At 46.0% G+C, this 25,116-nt stretch overlaps 1 protein-coding gene across 4 annotated transcripts; it reads left to right on the forward strand.

Annotated features, from left to right (window-relative positions):
• The first annotated feature begins 522 nt into the window (after positions 1-522).
• LOC139419136 (ETS-related transcription factor Elf-2-like) lies at positions 523-23,713 on the forward strand. Of its 4 annotated transcripts, none has more exons than XM_071169092.1 (9): positions 523-761; positions 6,803-6,928; positions 7,393-7,581; positions 9,751-9,837; positions 10,320-10,512; positions 11,101-11,496; positions 11,654-11,828; positions 21,392-21,628; positions 21,840-23,713. In XM_071169092.1, exons 1-9 carry the CDS (start codon positions 578-580, stop codon positions 22,149-22,151), a joined length of 1,899 nt encoding a protein of 632 aa, XP_071025193.1. In that variant the 5' UTR covers positions 523-577; the 3' UTR covers positions 22,152-23,713. The 4 variants fall into 4 exon arrangements, with proteins under 4 accessions (XP_071025193.1, XP_071025194.1, XP_071025196.1 ...); XM_071169093.1 differs by having other exon boundaries at positions 21,392-21,583; XM_071169095.1 differs by lacking the exon at positions 523-761 and adding an exon at positions 3,810-3,902.
• The last annotated feature ends 1,403 nt before the right edge of the window (positions 23,714-25,116 follow it).

The following is a 25,116-nucleotide window of genomic DNA, read 5'->3' on the forward strand; positions in this document are numbered from 1 at the left end:
AGATGTTGTTGTCCCACCTAGCTATCTGAAGATGAATTCACTAACTGTGACTGAGATGTGGTTGTCCCACCTAGCTATCTGAAGATGAATTCACTAACTGTAAGTCTCTCTGGATAAGAGCATCTGCTTAATGACTCAAATGTAATGTTGAATTATGAGCAGTGAAATCACCTAGGACTTAGGCTGGCTTCCTTTACACGTCTCCTTTCCTTAAAGACAGGACTAGATAGGTGCTGCGCTCCAATATTCACACTCACTGGCTTCCTTTCCTTGTTTCCTTGCTTTTATCAAAGGACGTGATCAGGGCTGCGGTACATAATTTTACCTACACTGGCTTCCTTTACACGCCTCCTATACTTTAAGGACTGTATAACAGTAGAGAAAGTGCTCTGTTTGGGAGGTTCTGTCTTCTTAACCAAGCTCCCCTTCTCCCCTTCTGTTTTTCTATCCTCGTCCCTCTCTCCATCTCTGTTCCTCTCTGTCCTACTCCCTCACCCCTGTTCTCCAGGAGGGAGAGTGTGAGGAGGGAGACGGTGAAGCTGAGGTGGAGGTGGAGGTAGAGGTGGAGGGAGACGTGATGGAAGAAGAGACAGACGAGGACCTGGATGAAGAGGAGAACCCAGCAGTGATCGTGGAGGAGGTCCCAGGCAGGGGGCTGGAGCAGTATTTCTCTGCCCAGGTTCTGGTCTACGAAGACGGGACCTACCTGATACAGGACGTGGGGGAAGAACAGGAGGTGGAGACTGAGGTGGTGGAGACAGGTGAGAGACCGGGGTGGGGATGTACACACAGGCCTAGCTCTACATATATCATATACCATCTACCATCTTCCTACCCAACCTGAATACACTAGTGGTATATACATTCAGTACCAGTCAAACGTTTGGACACACCTGCTCGTGTTTCTTTATTTGTACTATCATCTACATTGTAGAATAATAGTGAAGACGTCACAACTATGTAATAACACATATGGAATCATGCAGTAACCAAACAAGTGTTAAACAGAGTGTGCACAGCTGTCATCAAGGCAAAGGGTGGCTACTTTGAACAATCTCATATATTTTGATTTGACACTTTTTCAGTTATTGCATGACTTTGATATGTGTTATTTCATAGTTTATGTCTTCACTATTATTATACGATGAAAAAAATAAAGAGAAACCCCTTGAATGAGTAGGTGTCCAAACTTTTGACATACATACATACATACATACATACATACACACATACATACACGCATACATGCATACACACATACATACCTACCTACCTACCTACCTACCTACCTACCTACCTACCTACCTACCTACATACATACACACATACCTACATACATACATACATACATACACACATACACGCATACATGCATACACACATACATACATACCTACCTACATACCTACCTACATACCTACCTACATACATACATACATACATACATGCATACATGCATACACACATACCTACCTACCTATTTACCTACCTACCTACCTACATACATACATACATACATACATACATGTACCTTTGTACATACAACCTGAATACACACACAGTAAAATAAGAGTAGAAGTGGGACAGCTTTCAGCTTTGGCACTAGTTGTTGATAATAAAGCTAAGTGTTAAGAGGGGGATGGTGAAGTATTACACTTTGATTTTTACATTCACTTGACATACACACCCCACACCAGTTTACAGATGTTATTTTCATTTGGGGAGCCTTCATCCACAGTACTACAGTAACTCACAGCTTTGGTGTGGTTGCTAGGAAACTCAGCAAGCGGATATGTAAGGCCTGTCTGCCAGTAGGCATCGCCCTCTTGTGGCCGTCCACTGTAGTACATTAAAAAGTCCACAAGTGTACTGTTTGGAAGTTGTAAACATGCGCTGATTGCAGTTGTGATTCCACTGTGATTATTATTATTTGACCATGCTGGTCATCTATGAACATTTTGAACATCTTGGCCATGTTCTGTTATAATCTCCACCCGGCACAGCCAGAAGAGGACTGGCCACCCCACATAGCCTGGTTCCTCTCTAGGTTTCTTCCTAGGTTCTGGCCTTTCTAGGGAGTTTTTCCTAGCCACCGTGCTTCTACACCTGCATTGCTTGCTGTTTGGGGTTTTAGGCTGGGTTTCTGTACAGCACTTTGAGACATCAGCTTATGTAATAAGGGCTTTATAAATACATTTGATTGGTTGATTTTAGGCAAACAGTTTAAAGCCTGTATTTGATTGGTTGATTTAGGCAAACAGTTTAAAGCCTGTATTTGATTGGTTGATTTAGGCAAACAGTTTAAAGCCTGTATTTGATTGGTTGATTTAGGCAAACAGTTTAAAGCCTGTATTTGATTGGTTGATTTAGGCAAACAGTTTAAAGCCTGTATTTGATTGGTTGATTTAGGCAAACAGTTTAAAGCCTGTATTTGATTGGTTGATTTAGGCAAACAGTTTAAAGCCTGTATTTGATTGGTTGATTTAGGCAAACAGTTTAAAGCCTGTATTTGATTGGTTGATTTAGGCAAACAGTTTAAAGCCTGTATTTGATTGGTTGATTTAGGCAAACAGTTTATAGCCTGTAGTTAGTTGGACACTTTGGAGGGAAAACACAACAAACCAAAAGCATTTAAGATGTAAAAAGTTCGGTATTTATTTCATTATTTTTGAAGTTTTCTCTTTGGGAAGGAGTGTGGTCCAGCCAAGTAAGCAGACAGACAACGGTGTGTTCTCTTTGGGAAGGAGTGTGGTCCAGCCAAGTAAGCAGACAGACAACGGTGTGTTCTCTTTGGGAAGGAGTGTGGTCCAGCCAAGTAAGCAGACAGACAACGGTGTGTTCTCTTTGGGAAGGAGTGTGGTCCAGCCAAGTAAGCAGACAGACAACGGTGTGTTCTCCTTCCCTCAGCGTTTCTAAAGTAGCCAACCTCTACTGTACCATCCTAAACTTATTCTTATTTTTTAACTCCTTGTTTTTCTTCCCTTTTTAAAATTCCGTCATTGGTTGCTGACACGATGACTTGTTGTGCGAGTCGCTGAGTGCTGTCTGGGGCGTAGACTTGGTGTGAGACTCCAGTCAGAAAACTAACCCATTAAAGTGGATGATGAACTAAGTACCTACATGCTCTGGCATCGATCTAAACATTTCTGCACTCGGTACCTCAGCAGACTGTTTCATTTTTAGTTACTTTAGTAAGAGATTTTTTTTAAATCAGGCGTACATCATTCCTACTTTAGACTAAGGTCGTTTTGCCATAATGCAAATGAAGACACGTTTATATGCTCTTAAAATCTTTATTCCTTGCGTTGAATGTTAATTGTTAGGAATGCAATACATACATTATATTAATGGTGTCTTAAAATGCTCTGTTATGCTTTTTTTAAATGTTGAATGCACGGGCCTATTATGGGGGAATTGTCCTTTTTTCCTGCTTTGGTTGACGTTCGATCGACGCAAGAGCAGAGATGGAAAAGAAAGCGAGACATCTCACTCGCTCCTTTTTTTTCCTCCTTCATAAACAGTGAATGGACTAAGCGAATCAGACCCAGCTGCTAATTTATTGGTGCCTATGGGAGAGCCACCCCTTAAGCAGACAGGAACTTTAAAACATGGTTAACGGCCTGAGTGGGACATCTAAATGTATCCACCATCTTTGGCAAGAGCTCAAGAGAGAGCGGAGGATTTCCTGTGTTTAGCGCGGAAGGGCACCCGTCTGCCGCGGTGTGAGGGTTGTGAAGCGGTCTGGATGAATTTGAGATTTCCTCTGGCGGCGGAGTGATCTGAGCTTTTGGCTGCCTTTGCATTTCAGTGTGAAGTCAATACGAATCTGCAACACGGGAAGAACATGGCGACTTCACTTCATGAGGGGCCCGCTAACCAACTCGATCTGCTCATCAGAGCAGGTAACATAATTTATTTAGAACTCGTTCTACCGGCGACCGTTTGTTGACACGTTATGTGTTTATTTTTGCGACCGCTGCGCCCCCATATCCGTTAAGTAGTTTCGTGAAATAATGGAGGGCAAAGCAGGAAGTGATCACCTTGCTTAGTAACCTGCATGGCGATGTCCGCTTTTCTTCAGTCGTTCTTAAAATGTTTAAAATTACCGTTTGGATTTGAGCACTGGAGGATTAGACCGCAATCTGCACGTAGCAGCGCGTGCATATCGTGATTTATAGTTTATTCGTCCATGTGTATCATAACAACTGGTTATTCTGGCAGAGAGGGAGCCCCGCTGAAACCAGGAAGTGTTGTAGATGTGTTGTCTTTCCTACGTCTTTGCCACGCTGTCTGAGTCGGAAGGGCATGTGGATTTATGTTTATTCCGCGTTTATCGTGGCTTTAAATACACAATCTGTTTATATGATCTACCTATATTGAATTAGTTATGTTGTGATTTTATTCCTGTATTGAAATATAGTCTATCGAAATATTTTTCCTTGTTGAATAACACATACAGCCAGTTTGTTCAAACATTGAATGACACGGAAGTGAGTGTAAACATTTAGTTGAAAGCTGTATTCTAGTCATTTTGTGACTCCCCCCCCCCCCCCCCCCCCCCCATCCATTTTCAGCCATGTACCGTTTTTCTGAGTCAGATTCGGACCGTTATCTAAGTGTGGGCCCAGTGGTTTATCCCGTGTGGCTGCTAACGGTGCACTCAATGCTGGCTTTTGCGTTTACTCGCTAGCGATTTTTAAGTGCAAATCGTGTCTCGTTTAAGTTCAGTTCGCCTTACAAAAGGTTATTATTTTTTGAATTGGCTAGAGTGTTATATTTTCTTCCTTGATTTAACGATACATTTAAAAATATTTTTGGATAATTTCGATGGCGGAAGCATTGTTATGCATCTAGGCGGGTTGTTGGCTTGATTGACAGGTCCATTTGACCAACGGCGCTCGTGAGGCGTTCGAAATCCTCCCACCAGCCAATGAGCGCTGCTAGACGGGTGGGCGTAGATGACTGACTTATCCAATGGTGTCCGGGGCGGGGAGTGAGTGACGTGGGCATGGAGACCGTCTTCACCGTCTTCGAAGAGAACTGGAGGGAAAGGCTACGCGAGTGTAAACACGGAAGTCATAGGGGACTGCACTACTTTGTGTCGGACTTGCTATTATTGGCTCGGTCAAATAGTACCAGCTCTTTCTTTCTTTCTTGTCGAGAAGTAATGATGAAAATCATATTTATTCACACGCATTTTGTACTTTTGAAATTTGATGACTTTTAGCCTCAATTGCTTTTTTACAGATGTTAATTAATTTTCTTAAATACAATGACTGAATAAGGTAGTGCAGCAGTACTATTTCAACCCGAGTCCGTACCCAACCAAATATTCGGATAACCAACCTCGCTTATTAACCAAACACTCACTGTTGAACGAATCCCTAGAAATATGAAAATGCATAACATTTTATTTCACTTTTACAGTTAAAAGTGTACTTTTTAAAATATTTTTTAAGTGTTAACACTTTGACAGTTAAACCCGTATGTATAATATGCTTACAGATAAATGCATCTTAGTATGTATGTCAAATGTCTGTGTTTATTTCTAGCCTATGTATCGGTGTCAAAGTATCCAGTGCCCAGTGTATGTTATGGTCTATGGTGGGTTTATTTAGGTAGTCCTGCCTGGTTTCAACGGCAGCTCGGCCTATCAGGTGCCTATAGTAGTTCTGCTTGTTTATGTGTGTGTGTGTGGGGGGGGCTACAGTTTGTTTGCGCTTGGGACGACGGGTAGTGTGTGTGTCAGGGTCTGAATGAGAGGGATTGGGGGGGGGGGGGGGGGGGGGGGGCAGGCACTCTTCCTAAATATAACCCCTCTCCCCTACCCTGTGCCTGCCTCGTAGCCAAACATGGGCAGGGGTGATGGTGACCAGATACGTGCTTCCCAGAGAGGGACAACAACAGGTGCCCTGGGTTTGGTCCCAAATGGCACCCTATCCACTATGTAGTGCACTACTTTTGACCAGGGCCCAGAGCGCTCTGGTCAAAAGTAGTGTACTGTAAATTGAATCCCTGGGCTTAGTCTGTCTCCTAGTTCCTCAGAAGGACTGCATACCCCATACTAATAAATTGCATAATTTTTCCTTGTCTCCTTTAGTTTGTGAAACAATTCCTGGCCCAAATGATTTACCATGACCAGATGAGCACAAGGAAACCCTCTAGACCCCTTGTTGTAGACAGCCCGTAATGAGGAAAACAGATTGGGTCATTTTATAAGGAAAAAACCTCAGGGCCCAAAGGAAAGTAGGAAACCATGACTCTAACCAATACTTATTATATGGTTAGTTATAGATGGTTAGTTAGTTATAGATGGTTAGTTAGTTATAGATGGTTAGTTGTGGTTAGTTATGGTTAATTAGTTACTTGAGGCTCTGTAACATCTGTTTTAAGGTCAGTCTGACACTGTAGGTCATAGTGGTAAAGAAATACTTTTATTTGCAGCTGATCCTACATCAGTTAGGCCATAGTAACTGCAGACTGAATGGTTGCTAGGGGGCGCCAGAGAGACGATGTCAGCTTTGACAGACTTTAGAAGTCCTGTGTGAGGTGTAGTAAACAAGCCATTTGAGGTGTCTCAGCCTTTTAGTTTGGTAGTAAACCGTTAATGGTGGAACGCCGACGGTGTTTTCACAATAAAAACAAACCGTGGTAAGTCTGAGGTAACCAAACACACCTTTTATTTCCAGTAGGATGCATCAGAACCCCTCTGTACTGTGCAAGTGATGAAATGTCTACGGCGGCTGTACAGACCTGCAACGGTGCTTTTCACCTTCACTAACGTGTGTTTTCTGTGTTTCAGTGGAGGCGTCCGTCCATTACCAACAGTCTGGCACCAGTATCTACTGTTCTGATAAGACCATCGAGGCTGCCGAGGCTCTGCTGCACATGGACTCTGTTACCAGCCTGAGAGGAGACCGCAGCCCAGGTATTCACCATGACATATTCCATCTATAAGCAGCAGCCCAGGTATTCACCATGACATATTCCATCCATAAGCAGCAGCCCAGGTATTCACCATGACATAGTCCATCCATAAGCAGCAGCCCAGGTATTCACCATGACATATTCCATCTATAAGCAGCAGCCCAGGTATTCACCATGACATAGTCCATCCATAAGCAGCAGCCCAGGTATTCACCATGACATAGTCCATCCATAAGCAGCAGCCCAGGTTTTCACCATGACATAGTCCATCCATAAGCAGCAGCCCAGGTATTTACCATGACATAGTCCATCCATAAGCAGCTGAGAGACAAGAACAGAGAGACATTATTGATGTCGTAGATCTCAGATGATTTCGTACGAATGTTGGTGTTCACACAACGTCACATCCACCAGAACACACACACTGTTTCTCTCTCCTAAACGTTTTCCCTCTTGTCCCACTAGATGTGTTCATCCCGGCAGGGTGTGGGGCCACCCCAGACTTCATCCACGCGGCGATGCGTCCAGACGTGATGACCGAGACGGTGGTGGAGGTGTCTACGGAAGACTGTATGGACGAGGACATGGAGGTCACCCTCATAGAGGAACCAGACGAGTCAGAGCCTGACCACCAACCTGTCAGGAAGAAGAAAGGTTAGTGATGAGGACACGGTCACCCTCCTAGAGGAACCAGACGAGTCAGAGCCTGACCACCAACCTGTCAGGAAGAAGAAAGGTTAGTGATGAGGACACGGAGGTCACCCTCCTAGAGGAACCTGACCACCAACCTGTCAGAAAGGTTAGTGATGAGGACACGGAGGTCCCCCTCCTAGAGGAACCAGAGCCTGATCACCAACCTGTCAGAAAGGTTAGTGATGAGGACACGGAGGTCACCCTCCTAGAGGAACCAGACGAGTCAGAGCCTGACCACCAACCTGTCAGGAAGAAGAAAGGTTAGTGATGAGGACACGGAGGTCACCCTCCTAGAGGAACCTGACCACCAACCTGTCAGAAAGGTTAGTGATGAGGACACGGAGGTCACCCTCATAGAGGAACCAGACGAGTCAGAGCCTGACCACCAACCTGTCAGGAAGAAGAAAGATTAGTGATGAGGACACGGAGGTCACCCTCATAGAGGAACCAGACGAGTCAGAGCCTGACCACCAGCCTGTCAGGAAGAAGAAAGGTTAGTGATGAGGACACGGAGGTCACCCTCCTAGAGGAACCAGACCACCAGCCTGTCAGAAAGAAGAAAGGTTAGTGATGAGGACAAGGAGGTCACCCTCCTAGAGGAACCAGAGCCTGACCACCAGCCTGTCAGAAAGAAGAAAGGTTGGTGATGAGGACACGGAGGTCACCCTCATAGAGGAACCAGACCACCAACCTGTCAGGAAGGTTAGTGATGAGGACACGGAGGTCACCCTCATAGAGGAACCTGACCACCAACCTGTCAGGAAGGTTAGTGATGAGGACACAGAGGTCACCTTCCTAGAGGAACCTGACCACCAACCTGTCAAGGGTTAGTGATGAGGACACGGAGGTCACCCTCCTAGAGGAACCAGACCACCAGCCTGTCAAAGGTTAGTGATGAGGAAACGGAGGTCACTCTCCTAGAGGAACCAGACCACCAGCCTGTCAAAGGTTAGTGATGAGGACACGGAGGTCACCTTCCTAGAGGAACCAGACCACCAGCCTGTCAGAAAGGTTAAGATGACTCTAAGACAGAATAGAATACTGTCTATCCACTGAGAAATAAAGAAACTTTCCATAATACTACCCAAAGATACTATCTGTTGATTGAAGATAGTATCTGTTGATTGAAGATAGTATCTGTTGATTGAAGATAGTATCTGTTGATTGAAGATAGTATCTGTTGATTGAAGATACTGGCTGTTGATTGGAGATACTGGCTGTTGATTGGAGATACTGGCTGTTGATTGGAGATACTGGCTGTTGATTAAGACATCAAAGTAATGCTCAAGAGCCTAAATGGTTTTAATGATAAAGGTACTATAAAGATGATGATGTTAAATAGGACTGACTTGTCAGACTGACTGTACCTTGTAGACAGGATGTTGATGTTATATAGGACTGGCTGTATCTTGTAGACAGGATGTTGATGTTATATAGGACTGACTTGTCAGACTGGCTGTATCTTGTAGACAGGATGTTGATGTTATATAGGACTGGTTGTATCTTGTAGACAGGATGTTGATGTTATATAGGACTGGTTGTATCTTGTAGACAGGATGTTGATGTTATATAGGACTGGCTGTATCTTGTAGACAGGATGTTGTTATATAGGACTGGCTGTATCTTGTAGACAGGATGTTGATGTTATATAGGACTGGCTGTATCTTGTAGACAGGATGTTAAATAGGACTGACTTGTCAGACTGACTGTATCTTGTAGACAGGATGTTGATGGTAAATAGGACTGGCTGTATCTTGTAGACAGGATGTTGATGTTATATAGGACTGACTTGTCAGACTGGCTGTATCTTGTAGACAGGATGTTGATGGTAAATAGGACTGGCTGTATCTTGTAGACAGGATGTTGATGTTATATAGGACTGACTTGTCAGACTGGCTGTATCTTGTAGACAGGATGTTGATGGTAAATAGGACTGGCTGTATCTTGTAGACAGGATGTTGATGTTATATAGGACTGACTTGTCAGACTGGCTGTGTCTTGTAGACAGAAAGATCGCCATCTATTGGCATATTGGGAGATTGCACGCAATGTGAAATGTTCATGTCTTCGACTCATGTCAATTGATTTGATTGATTTTGAATAACTTTATTGGTCTGTTTGTCTGTGTAGCGGGGAGGAAGCCAAAGACCCACCCGCCTGCTGTGTCCAACGGATCGCCGGACCTCAGCATCAAGAAGAAAGCCAGAGAAGGAAAAGGTGGGACACACCAAACATACAGAAAGGACACATCCATAAACCCCTAGGATTTCATGTGTTGATTAGGGGCTTGGACTTAATTTTCCCACAACCAAGTGTTCATCAACCATATTCTTTGTGAAGTTTAACCTGTTGTTTAAGCCTGTAAATGTAGAGGAAGGATAAGTATGTTCTCTGTCGACCGACCCGTCTGTCTCTCTGTTGACCGACCCGTCTGTCTCTCTGTTCGACCGACCCGCCTGTCTCTCTGTTCGACCGACCCGCCTGTCTCTCTGTTCGACCGACCCGCCTGTCTCTCTGTTCGACCGACCCGCCTGTCTCTCTGTTCGACCGACCCGCCTGTCTCTCTGTTCGACCGACCCGCCTGTCTCTCTGTTCGACCGACCCGCCTGTCTCTCTGTTCGACCGACCCGCCTGTCTCTCTGTTCGACCGACCCGCCTGTCTCTCTGTTCGACCGACCCGCCTGTCTCTGGTCCCCCAGGCAGCACCACGTACCTGTGGGAGTTCCTGTTGGACTTGCTCCAGGACAAGAACACGTGTCCCAGGTACATCAAGTGGACTCAGAGGGAGAAGGGCATCTTCAAGCTGGTGGACTCCAAGGCCGTGTCCAAGCTGTGGGGCAAACACAAGAACAAACCTGACATGAACTATGAGACCATGGGACGGGCTCTGAGGTGAGGGTTTACCCTACAACCGTCTAGTACTTGAAATGGCATTGACTGTGGAAGAGGCTTTAAGCTGAGTTAGGTGTGTAGGTTGTTGGTTTGGATGAGTTCCTCTGAGGAACATTATCCCCTCCCCTCCGTCTTCCCTCTCTCTCTCCCCCTCCTCTCTCCCTATCCCCTCCCTCCTCTATTTCCCTCCCTCCGTCTTCCCTCTCTCTCCCTATCCCCTCCCTCCTCTATTTCCCTCGATCCGTCTTCCCCCTCTCTCTCCCTCCTCTCTCCCTATCCCCTCCCTCTATTCCCCTCCCTCCTCTATTTCCCTCCCTCCGTCTTCCCTCTCTCTCTCTCTCTCCCTCATCTCTCCCTATCCCCTCCCTCCTCTATTCCCCTCCCTCCTCTATTCCCCTCCCTCCGTCTTCCCTCTCTCTCTCTCTCTCCCTCATCTCTCCCTATCCCCTCCCTCCTCTATTCCCCTCCCTCCTCTATTCCCCTCCCTCCGTCTTCCCTCTCTCTCCCTATCCCCTCCCTCCTCTATTTCCTTCCCTCCGTCTTCCCTCTCACTCTCCTCTCTCCCTCCCTCTCCTCCCTCTCTACCAGGTACTACTACCAACGTGGTATACTGGCCAAGGTCGAAGGTCAGCGGCTGGTCTACCAGTTCAAGGAGATGCCCAAGAACATCGTTGTTATCGAGGACGACAAGGCCGACTCCAGATCGGGCGATCTTATTGGCTCAGAGAAGTCTTACCACGAGAGAGTCCTGCCCTCGTCGGAGACGATACTGAATGTGGCCGAGCTCGCCACGACGCCCACCATCCTGAGGGGTGGGACTAGAACCGTAGTCCAACCTCCGGTTGCTAAGGGCAACAAGGCGGTGATGACAGGGGGCGGGGCAGCGGTGGGGGTTCCGAGGATAGTGACCATTTCCACGGCGCCAGACGGTACCCAGACGCAGCATTCTCACACGGCCATCATCCCCACTGCCTCAGGACCCAGGTTAGAGACACACCCTGATACTGACCCTGAAACATACAATTCACTTTGGAGGTTTTATGCTGAATGTAAAATAGTTAATCTATCTAGCGATATCTAGTAAGTTTGTATTTACAAAACTTTGTCACGGACTCCATTTTGTTATCGTTTCCGTCTCCAGGACTGTACGGGTTGCCATGCAAGTGCCTGTAGTCATGACAACGTCACTGGGCCAGAAGATCTCAACGGTTGCCGTGCAACAGGCGCCAGGGACGTCGGGAGGCCAAACGACGTACCAATTGGCCAACGCCTCTCCCATCGGCACGGCAACGGGCAACGCGAACTCCCAACCGAAGGTGGGTAACCACGCTAGTTGGTGTGTCAGCTAGCTGCTCTGTAGTGTAGACAGAATGGACAGTTAGATGGCTGAGCTACACAGACACACCTCATACTAACCAGGTCCACGATTCATAACTCTACTCTGTAGTGTAGACAGAATGGACAGTTAGATGGCTGAGCTACACAGACACACCTCATACTAACCAGGTCCACGATTCATAACTCTACTCTGTAGTGTAGACAGAATGGACAGTTAGATGGCTGAGCTACACAGACACACCTCATACTAACCAGGTCCACGATTCATAACTCTACTCTGTAGTGTAGACAGAATGGACAGTTAGATGGCTGAGCTACACAGACACACCTCATACTAACCAGGTCCACGATTCATAACTCTACTCTGTAGTGTAGACAGAATGGACAGTTAGACGGCTGAGCTACACAGACACACCTCATACTAACCAGGTCCATGATTCATAACTCTACTCTGTAGTGTAGACAGAATGGACAGTTAGACGGCTGAGCTACACAGACACACCTCATACTAACCAGGTCCATGATTCATAACTCTACTCTGTAGTGTAGACAGAATGGACAGTTAGATGGCTGAGCTACACAGACACACCTCATACTAACCAGGTCCATGATTCATAACTCTACTCTGTAGTGTAGACAGAATGGACAGTTAGATGGCTGAGCTACACAGACACACCTCATACTAACCAGGTCCACGATTCATAACTCTGCTCTGTAGTGTAGACAGAATGGACAGTTAGATGGCTGAGCTACACAGACACACCTCATACTAACCAGGTCCACGATTCATAACTCTACTCTGTAGTGTAGACAGAATGGACAGTTAGATGGCTGAGCTACACAGACACACCTCATACTAACCAGGTCCACGATTCATAACTCTACTCTGTAGTGTAGACAGAATGGACAGTTAGATGGCTGAGCTACACAGACACACCTCATACTAACCAGGTCCACGATTCATAACTCTACTCTGTAGTGTAGACAGAATGGACAGTTAGATGGCTGAGCTACACAGACACACCTCATACTAACCAGGTCCACGATTCATAACTCTACTCTGTAGTGTAGACAGAATGGACAGTTAGATGGCTGAGCTACACAGACACACCTCATACTAACCAGGTCCATGATTCATAACTCTACTCTGTAGTGTAGACAGAATGGACAGTTAGATGGCTGAGCTACACAGACACACCTCATACTAACCAGGTCCATGATTCATAACTCTACTCTGTAGTGTAGACAGAATGGACAGTTAGACGGCTGAGCTACACAGACACACCTCATACTAACCAGGTCCACGATTCATAACTCTACTCTGTAGTGTAGACAGAATGGACAGTTTGATGGCTGAGCTACACAGACACACCTCATACTAACCAGGTCCATGATTCATAACTCTACTCTGTAGTGTAGACAGAATGGACAGTTAGATGGCTGAGCTACACAGACACACCTCATACTAACCAGGTCCACGATTCATAACTCTACTCTGTAGTGTAGACAGAATGGACAGTTAGACGGCTGAGCTACACAGACACACCTCATACTAACCAGGTCCACGATTCATAACTCTACTCTGTAGTGTAGACAGAATGGACAGTTAGACGGCTGAGCTACACACCTCATACTAACCAAGTCCATGATTCATAACTCTACTCTGTAGTGTAGACAGAATGGACAGTTAGATGGCTGAGCTACACACCTCATACTAACCAAGTCCATGATTCATAACTCTACTCTGTAGTGTAGACAGAATGGACAGTTAGACGGCTGAGCTACACAGACACACCTCATACTAACCAGGTCCATGATTCATAACTCTACTCTGTAGTGTAGACAGAATGGACAGTTAGATGGCTGAGCTACACAGACACACCTCATACTAACCAGGTCCACGATTCATAACTCTACTCTGTAGTGTAGACAGAATGGACAGTTAGATGGCTGAGCTACACAGACACACCTCATACTAACCAAGTCCACGATTCATAACTCTACTCTGTAGTGTAGACAGAATGGACAGTTAGATGGCTGAGCTACACACCTCATACTAACCAGGTCCATGATTCATAACTCTACTCTGTAGTGTAGACAGAATGGACAGTTAGATGGCTGAGCTACACAGACACACCTCATACTAACCAGGTCCACGATTCATAACTCTACTCTGTAGTGTAGACAGAATGGACAGTTTGACGGCTGAGCTACACAGACACACCTCATACTAACCAGGTCCACGATTCATAACTCTACTCTGTAGTGTAGACAGAATGGACAGTTTGACGGCTGAGCTACACAGACACACCTCATACTAACCAGGTCCACGATTCATAACTCTACTCTGTAGTGTAGACAGAATGGACAGTTAGACGGCTGAGCTACACAGACACACCTCATACTAACCAGGTCCATGATTCATAACTCTACTCTGTAGTGTAGACAGAATGGACAGTTAGATGGCTGAGCTACACAGACACACCTCATACTAACCAGGTCCACGATTCATAACTCTACTCTGTAGTGTAGACAGAATGGACAGTTAGATGGCTGAGCTACACAGACACACCTCATACTAACCAAGTCCATGATTCATAACTCTACTCTGTAGTGTAGACAGAATGGACAGTTAGGTGGCTGAGCTACACAGACACACCTCATACTAACCAGGTCCACGATTCATAACTCTACTCTGTAGTGTAGACAGAATGGACAGTTAGATGGCTGAGCTACACAGACACACCTCATACTAACCAAGTCCATGATTCATAACTCTACTCTGTAGTGTAGACAGAATGGACAGTTAGGTGGCTGAGCTACACAGACACACCTCATACTAACCAGGTCCACGATTCATAACTCTACTCTGTAGTGTAGACAGAATGGACAGTTAGACGGATGAGCTACACAGACATACCTCATACTAACCAGGTCCACGATTCATAACTCTACTCTATAGTGTAGACAGAATGGACAGTTAGACGGCTGAGCTACACAGACACACCTCATACTAACCAGGTCCTTGATTCATAACTCTACTCTGTAGTGTAGACAGAATGGACAGTTAGATGGCTGAGCTACACAGACACACCTCATACTAACCAGGTCCACGATTCATAACTCTACTCTGTAGTGTAGACAGAATGGACAGTTAGACGGCTGAGCTATACACCTCATACTAACCAGGTCCACGATTCATAACTCTACTCTGTAGTGTAGACAGAATGGACAGTTAGACGGCTGAGCTACACAGACACACCTCATACTAACCAGGTCCACGATTCATAACTCTACTCTGTAGTGTAGACAGAATGGACAGTTAGATGGCTGAGCTACACAGACACACCTCATACTAACCAGGTCCACGATTCATAACTCTACTCTGTAGTGTAGACAGAATGGACAGTTAGACGGCTGAGCTACACAGACACACCTCATACTAACCAAGTCCACGATTCATAACTCTACTCTGTAGTGTAGACAGAATGGACAGTTTGACGGCTGAGCTACACAGACACACCTCATACTAACCAGGTCCACGATTCATAACTCTACTCTGTAGTGTAGACAGAATGGACAGTTAGACGGCTGAGCTACACAGACACACCTCATACTAACCAGGTCCATGATTCATAACTCTACTCTGTAGTGTAGACAGAATGGACAGTTAGATGGCTGAGCTACACAGACACACCTCATACTAACCAGGTCCACGATTCATAACTCTACTCTGTAGTGTAGACAGAATGGACAGTTAGATGGCTGAGCTACACAGACACACCTCATACTAACCAAGTCCATGATTCATAACTCTACTCTGTAGTGTAGACAGAATGGACAGTTAGGTGGCTGAGCTACACAGACACACCTCATACTAACCAGGTCCACGATTCATAACTCTACTCTGTAGTGTAGACAGAATGGACAGTTAGATGGCTGAGCTACACAGACACACCTCATACTAACCAAGTCCATGATTCATAACTCTACTCTGTAGTGTAGACAGAATGGACAGTTAGGTGGCTGAGCTACACAGACACACCTCATACTAACCAGGTCCACGATTCATAACTCTACTCTGTAGTGTAGACAGAATGGACAGTTAGACGGATGAGCTACACAGACATACCTCATACTAACCAGGTCCACGATTCATAACTCTACTCTATAGTGTAGACAGAATGGACAGTTAGACGGCTGAGCTACACAGACACACCTCATACTAACCAGGTCCTTGATTCATAACTCTACTCTGTAGTGTAGACAGAATGGACAGTTAGATGGCTGAGCTACACAGACACACCTCATACTAACCAGGTCCACGATTCATAACTCTACTCTGTAGTGTAGACAGAATGGACAGTTAGACGGCTGAGCTATACACCTCATACTAACCAGGTCCACGATTCATAACTCTACTCTGTAGTGTAGACAGAATGGACAGTTAGACGGCTGAGCTACACAGACACACCTCATACTAACCAGGTCCACGATTCATAACTCTACTCTGTAGTGTAGACAGAATGGACAGTTAGATGGCTGAGCTACACAGACACACCTCATACTAACCAGGTCCACGATTCATAACTCTACTCTGTAGTGTAGACAGAATGGACAGTTAGACGGCTGAGCTACACAGACACACCTCATACTAACCAAGTCCACGATTCATAACTCTACTCTGTAGTGTAGACAGAATGGACAGTTAGACGGCTGAGCTACACAGACACACCTCATACTAACCAAGTCCACGATTCATAACTCTACTCTGTAGTGTAGACAGAATGGACAGTTAGACGGCTGAGCTACACAGACACACCTCATACTAACCAGGTCCATGATTCATAACTCTACTCTGTAGTGTAGACAGAATGGACAGTTAGATGGCTGAGCTACACAGACACACCTCATACTAACCAGGTCCACGATTCATAACTCTACTCTGTAGTGTAGACAGAATGGACAGTTAGATGGCTGAGCTACACAGACACACCTCATACTAACCAGGTCCACGATTCATAACTCTACTCTGTAGTGTAGACAGAATGGACAGTTAGACGGCTGAGCTATACGCCTCATACTAACCAAGTCCATGATTCATAACTCTACTCTGTAGTGTAGACAGAATGGACAGTTAGATGGCTGAGCTACACAGACACACCTCATACTAACCAGGTCCACGATTCATAACTCTACTCTGTAGTGTAGACAGAATGGACAGTTAGACGGCTGAGCTACACAGACACACCTCATACTAACCAGGTCCACGATTCATAACTCTACTCTGTAGTGTAGACAGAATGGACAGTTAGATGGCTGAGCTACACAGACACACCTCATACTAACCAGGTCCATGATTCATAACTCTACTCTGTAGTGTAGACAGAATGGACAGTTAGATGGCTGAGCTATACACCTCATACTAACCAAGTCCATGATTCATAACTCTACTCTGTAGTGTAGACAGAATGGACAGTTAGATGGCTGAGCTACACACCTCATACTAACCAGGTCCACGATTCATAACTCTACTCTGTAGTGTAGACAGAATGGACAGTTAGACGGCTGAGCTACACAGACACACCTCATACTAACCAAGTCCACGATTCATAACTCTACTCTGTAGTGTAGACAGAATGGACAGTTAGATGGCTGAGCTACACACCTCATACTAACCAGGTCCACGATTCATAACTCTACTCTGTAGTGTAGACAGAATGGACAGTTAGACGGCTGAGCTACACAGACACACCTCATACTAACCAAGTCCACGATTCATAACTCTACTCTGTAGTGTAGACAGAATGGACAGTTAGACGGCTGAGCTACACAGACACACCTCATACTAACCAAGTCCACGATTCATAACTCTACTCTGTAGTGTAGACAGAATGGACAGTTAGACGGCTGAGCTATACACCTCATACTAACCAAGTCCACGATTCATAACTCTGCTCTGTAGTGTAGACAGAATGGACAGTTAGACGGCTGAGCTACACAGACACACCTCATACTAACCAAGTCCACGATTCATAACTCTACTCTGTAGTGTAGACAGAATGGACAGTTAGACGGCTGAGCTACACAGACACACCTCATACTAACCAGGTCCACGATTCATAACTCTACTCTGTAGTGTAGACAGAATGGACAGTTAGATGGCTGAGCTACACAGACACACCTCATACTAACCAGGTCCACGATTCATAACTCTACTCTGTAGTGTAGACAGAATGGACAGTTAGACGGCTGAGCTACACAGACACACCTCATACTAACCAAGTCCACGATTCATAACTCTACTCTGTAGTGTAGACAGAATGGACAGTTAGATGGCTGAGCTACACAGACACACCTCATACTAACCAGGTCCACGATTCATAACTCTACTCTGTAGTGTAGACAGAATGGACAGTTAGATGGCTGAGCTATACACCTCATACTAACCAAGTCCATGATTCATAACTCTACTCTGTAGTGTAGACAGAATGGACAGTTAGATGGCTGAGCTACACACCTCATACTAACCAGGTCCACGATTCATAACTCTACTCTGTAGTGTAGACAGAATGGACAGTTAGACGGCTGAGCTACACAGACACACCTCATACTAACCAAGTCCACGATTCATAACTCTACTCTGTAGTGTAGACAGAATGGACAGTTAGACGGCTGAGCTACACAGACACACCTCATACTAACCAAGTCCACGATTCATAACTCTACTCTGTAGTGTAGACAGAATGGACAGTTAGACGGCTGAGCTATACACCTCATACTAACCAAGTCCACGATTCATAACTCTGCTCTGTAGTGTAGACAGAATGGACAGTTAGACGGCTGAGCTACACAGACACACCTCATACTAACCAAGTCCACGATTCATAACTCTACTCTGTAGTGTAGACAGAATGGACAGTTAGACGGCTGAGCTACACAGACACACCTCATACTAACCAGGTCCACGATTCATAACTCTACTCTGTAGTGTAGACAGAATGGACAGTTAGACGGCTGAGCTACACAGACACACCTCATACTAACCAAGTCCACGATTCATAACTCTACTCTGTAGTGTAGACAGAATGGACAGTTAGATGGCTGAGCTACACAGACACACCTCATACTAACCAGGTCCACGATTCATAACTCTACTCTGTAGTGTAGACAGAATGGACAGTTAGACGGCTGAGCTACACAGACACGCCTCATACTAACCAGGTCCATGATTCATAACTCTACTCTGTAGTGTAGACAGAATGGACAGTTAGACGGCTGAGCTACACAGACACACCTCAGTTAGACGGCTAACCAGGTCCACGATTCATAACTCTACTCTGTAGTGTAGACAGAATGGACAGTTTGACGGCTGAGCTACACAGACACACCTCATACTAACCAGGTCCACGATTCATAACTCTACTCTGTAGTGTAGACAGAATGGACAGTTTGACGGCTGAGCTACACAGACACACCTCATACTAACCAGGTCCACGATTCATAACTCTACTCTGTAGTGTAGACAGAATGGACAGTTAGACGGCTGAGCTACACAGACACACCTCATACTAACCAGGTCCATGATTCATAACTCTACTCTGTAGTGTAGACAGAATGGACAGTTAGACGGCTGAGCTACACAGACACACCTCATACTAACCAGGTCCACGATTCATAACTCTACTCTGTAGTGTAGACAGAATGGACAGTTTGACGGCTGAGCTACACAGACACACCTCATACTAACCAGGTCCACGATTCATAACTCTACTCTGTAGTGTAGACAGAATGGACAGTTTGACGGCTGAGCTACACAGACACACCTCATACTAACCAGGTCCACGATTCATAACTCTACTCTGTAGTGTAGACAGAATGGACAGTTAGATGGCTGAGCTACACAGACACACCTCATACTAACCAGGTCCACGATTCATAACTCTACTCTGTAGTGTAGACAGAATGGACAGTTAGATGGCTGAGCTACACACCTCATACTAACCAGGTCCACGATTCATAACTCTACTCTGTAGTGTAGACAGAATGGACAGTTAGACGGCTGAGCTACACAGACACACCTCATACTAACCAGGTCCACGATTCATAACTCTACTCTGTAGTGTAGACAGAATGGACAGTTAGATGGCTGAGCTACACACCTCATACTAACCAAGTCCATGATTCATAACTCTACTCTGTAGTGTAGACAGAATGGACAGTTAGACGGCTGAGCTACACAGACACACCTCATACTAACCAAGTCCATGATTCATAACTCTACTCTGTAGTGTAGACAGAATGGACAGTTAGACGGCTGAGCTACACAGACACACCTCATACTAACCAAGTCCATGATTCATAACTCTACTCTGTAGTGTAGACAGAATGGACAGTTAGACGGCTGAGCTACACAGACACACCTCATACTAACCAGGTCCACGATTCATAACTCTACTCTGTAGTGTAGACAGAATGGACAGTTAGATGGCTGAGCTGCACAGACACACCTCATACTAACCAGGTCCACGATTCATAACTCTACTCTGTAGTGTAGACAGAATGGACAGTTAGATGGCTGAGCTACACACCTCATACTAACCAGGTCCACGATTCATAACTCTACTCTGTAGTGTAGACAGAATGGACAGTTAGATGGCTGAGCTACACACCTCATACTAACCAAGTCCACGATTCATAACTCTACTCTGTAGTGTAGACAGAATGGACAGTTAGATGGCTGAGCTACACAGACACACCTCATACTAACCAGGTCCATGATTCATAACTCTACTCTGTAGTGTAGACAGAATGGACAGTTAGATGGCTGAGCTACACAGACACACCTCATACTAACCAGGTCCATGATTCATAACTCTACTCTGTAGTGTAGACAGAATGGACAGTTAGACGGCTGAGCTACACAGACACACCTCATACTAACCAAGTCCATGATTCATAACTCTACTCTGTAGTGTAGACAGAATGGACAGTTAGATGGCTGAGCTACACACCTCATACTAACCAAGTCCATGATTCATAACTCTACTCTGTAGTGTAGACAGAATGGACAGTTAGACGGCTGAGCTACACAGACACACCAACCAGGTCCACGATTCATAACTCTACTCTGTAGTGTAGACAGAATGGACAGTTAGACGGCTGAGCTACACACCTCATACTAACCAAGTCCACGATTCATAACTCTACTCTGTAGTGTAGACAGAATGGACAGTTAGACGGCTGAGCTACACAGACACACCTCATACTAACCAGGTCCACGATTCATAACTCTACTCTGTAGTGTAGACAGAATGGACAGTTAGACGGCTGAGCTACACAGACACACCTCATACTAACCAGGTCCACGATTCATAACTCTACTCTGTAGTGTAGACAGAATGGACAGTTAGACGGCTGAGCTACACACCTCATACTAGCCAAGTCCACGATTCATTCATTCATTGTGATCCAGACCATCCCCACTCTGTATAGATCTAGAATGTGTAGACCTGTTCCTAACCATCTCTCTTCTCTCCAGGTTGTGATCCAGACCATCCCCACCATGGTTCCAGCCACAGCGGAGAACGGAGACAAGATCACGGTCCAACTGGCTAAGATCATCACCATCCCGGCCCACCAGCTGGCCCAGTACCAGCAGCAGACCAAGCCTGGCCTGGGGGGTTCCCCGACGGGCAGCATCTCTCTCCTGGGCGGGACAAACTCCTGGGGGGTACGAGCCCTGGCACCTCATGTTACCATGGCTGCAGGGACACAGGTGTCTGTTTTAAAAATAGTTTTTTTATTGGCCATTTTAAGCTAGAAAACACATACTTTGAAACATCAATACTGAAATACAAGTGTAAAAGTATTGCATTTGGGCACAGACTTAATGTGTTTCTTTGTGTATTAATTTGTATTTATTATTGTTACAAATTCAAACATTGTCTTCATTTATGGAATTACAAATTGTATCCCCCGTGACCAAGGTGATGAGGCTGGCCGTTCCCACAACGCTGCATCATCAACAACAACAACAGACACATCATATCGTCACGACGACGCAAGGTGGCGGGACCGGGACGGCAGTGGTCACCGTGACGACGACGACAGCCAATCAGAGCGCTCCGGTGGCGGCATCCCATATCATCAGCGGCATCATCAAGAGATCTGGCACGGCGACGAGAGAACAGCAGCAGCAGCAGCAGCAAGCCAAGACGCTGACCGTTAAAACGGTACAGGCCCTCCCCGTCCAGACCACGTTACCGGAAGCACCGGAGATCATCACGGTAGTCGTCTAAATCAGAGGAGGGTCCCTGAGATCAAGTCAGAAGATCCGGAGTGTTGAGGTCACAAGTACGGACACACACACACACACACACACACACACACACAGACCCACACACACACACACACACACACACACACACACACACACCCCTCAACATTGTTTGTACAGTTTTTGCCCATGTAGTTTGTTCCTCTTTTTCTACATGACAGTCTGAGAGACTATAAAGACCCACAACCAGCTCTGATTTACCCTGGGGGGGGGTCTACCTTCCTACCACAGCCTCATCTCTATGGGGTGGGGGGGGTCTACCTTCCTACCACAGCCTCATCTCTATGGGGGTGGGGGGGGTCTACCTTCCTACCACAGCCTCATCTCTATGGGGGGGGGGGGGGTCTACCTTCCTACCACAGCCTCATCTCTATGGAGACCCAGTGTGCATCCCAAATGGTCCCCCTATTCCCTATACAGTACACTACTTCTGTAGGCAATAGGGTGTCATTTGAGTCGTACAATACTGTCGGTTACCGAGCCAACATAGGAACCCAGCAATGACTTTTCAACAGGGAAGAATCTCCTTCAGAAAAAGGGACCAAGTCAAGCTTAAATCACTACATGTTCTGTTTCTGGCAGATGAGACACTGACTAAGCTACAACGGACAAATTCAACCTTAAAATGACAAAACGAGAACACTAAACAAAAGGCTAATTATTAAAAACCAAAACAAATGTGAACTGGAAAGGAGCGAGATGGAGGGGGGGGGGGGGGTTGTATAGAAATGTATCTGTGTACGACCAGCATTTGATTTGCCGACTCACTGTGCAGATTCCCGGTGCGTAAACAAACCATACGAAAGACTGCGGGCTGTTCTAGGATCAGCTCTTACAAGACTGCGGGCTGTTCTAGGATCAGCTCTTACAAGACTGCGGGCTGTTCTAGGATCAGCTCTTACAAGGGGAAAATAAAAAGAGCCAAAGGGACTTGTGTGTGTATATAACTATTATACAGTTTAGGGGGAATTCAATTCACAACAAAACAGCCTTAGAATGATCTTTTATTTGTCATTCATTGTTTATAAGATAATTTAGCTTTTTTTTTGTGTTACGGTTTCTTGACCTTTTTGGATACCTTGTACCAAGCACAGTGTTATAAAACAATACCATTGTTCTATTATAGTCTGAAGCCCAGGTCAGTGGGTTGGTTACAGGGTTTGGGGTCAAAACCATTACAATTCAGGAAGTAGACTGAAATTACAATTCTCTTCAATTATTAAAAAATTAGCATTGACTGTAATAGAAATGGAATTGACTCCCAACCCTGGTTGGTTCTAGTAGGCCTTGACCATAGGCTTACTACATCTACATCCCCACGGTAACCGTCTCTAGGGTAACTGCTCGTCAGCCATCTTGGCTCCGCCCCCTACCTTTCCTTAGCCGTATGAAGAGGGAGAAAGCTGTTCGGACTGAACTAGTTTGTATATTCAACATTTGAAGTATATTTTGTTGTACTCTTGTTTCAAAGTGTATTCAAGTAGATTTGACTGAAATATATATAAAAAATACATTTGAATTAAACAACTTTCTGTTTTGTCTTTTGTTTAAATGAAATGATGCTTTTCCAAAGGTGATGTTTCTGCATTTGTGGTAAATGCTGTTGTTGGCTCAGACATGGGCCGTGTTAGAGAGGTGATCCACTGAGAACCCTTCTCTCTGGGACCTGTTCCAGCAGACATGGGCCGTGTTAGAGTGGTGATCCACTGAGAACCCTTCTCTCTGGGACCTGTTCCAGCAGACATGGGCCGTGTTAGAGTGGTGATCCACTGAGAACCCTTCTCTCTGGGACCTGTTCCAGCAGACATGGGCCGTGTTAGAGAGGTGATCCACACATCACTGGGAACCCTTCTCTCTGGGACCTGTTCCAGCAGACATGGGCCGTGTTAGAGAGGTGATCCACTGAGAACCCTTCTCTCTGGGACCTGTTCCAGGAGACATGGGCCATGTTAGAGAGGTGATCCACCGGGAACCCTTCTCTCTGGGACCTGTTCCAGCAGACATGGGCCGTGTTAGAGTGGTGATCCACTGAGAACCCTTCTCTCTGGGACCTGTTCCAGCAGACATGGGCCGTGTTAGAGAGGTGATCCACACATCACTGGGAACCCTTCTCTCTGGGACCTGTTCCAGCAGACATGGGCCGTGTTAGAGAGGTGATCCACTGAGAACCCTTCTCTCTGGGACCTGTTCCAGGAGACATGGGCCATGTTAGAGAGGTGATCCACCGGGAACCCTTCTCTCTGGGACCTGTTCGAGAGGTGATCCACTGGGAACCCTTCTCTCTGGGACCTGTTCGAGAGGTGATCCACCGGGAACCCTTCTCTCTGGGACCTGTTCCAGCAGACATGGGCCGTGTTAGAGAGGTGATCCACACACCTGTTGTTGGCTCAGACATGGGCCGTGTTAGAGAGGTGATCCACCGGGAACCATTCTCTCTGGGACCTGTTCCAGCCAACATGGGCCGTGTTAGAGAGGTGATCCACTGGGAACCATTCTCTCTGGGACCTGTTCCAGCCGACATGGGCCGTGTTAGAGAGGTGATCCACCGGGAACCATTCTCTCTGGGACCTGTTCCAGCCAACATGGGCCGTGTTAGAGAGGTGATCCACTGGGAACCATTCTCTCTGGGACCTGTTCCAGCCGACATGGGCCGTGTTAGAGAGGTGATCCACCGGGAACCATTCTCTCTGGGACCTGTTCCAGCAGACATGGGCCGTGTTAGAGAGGTGATCCACTGGGAACCATTCTCTCTGGGACCTGTTCCAGCCGACATGGGCCGTGTTAGAGAGGTGATCCACCGGGAACCATTCTGGGACCTGTTCCAGCCAACATGCAGTGAAATACAACGTAGCTGACGACAACTAGTAACCCTTTGGTTGCAGGGATTCTGTTTCTAAACAGTCCCATTCAGGGTTTAACCAGAACTA

Source organism: Oncorhynchus clarkii, chromosome 10 (assembly GCF_045791955.1).
Source record: "Oncorhynchus clarkii lewisi isolate Uvic-CL-2024 chromosome 10, UVic_Ocla_1.0, whole genome shotgun sequence".
NCBI classification, from domain to species: Eukaryota; Metazoa; Chordata; class Actinopteri; order Salmoniformes; family Salmonidae; genus Oncorhynchus; species Oncorhynchus clarkii.

Coding starts and splice junctions, on each gene's coding strand:
- LOC139419136 (XM_071169092.1), top strand. CDS start 578: ATGGAAGAAGAGACAGACGAGGACCTGGATGAAGAGGAGAACCCAGCA. Junction 10,513..11,100: donor ACCATGGGACGGGCTCTGAG/GTGAGGGTTTAC, acceptor CCTCTCTACCAG/GTACTACTACCAACGTGGTA. Junction 21,629..21,839: donor CCATGGCTGCAGGGACACAG/GTGTCTGTTTTA, acceptor CCCGTGACCAAG/GTGATGAGGCTGGCCGTTCC.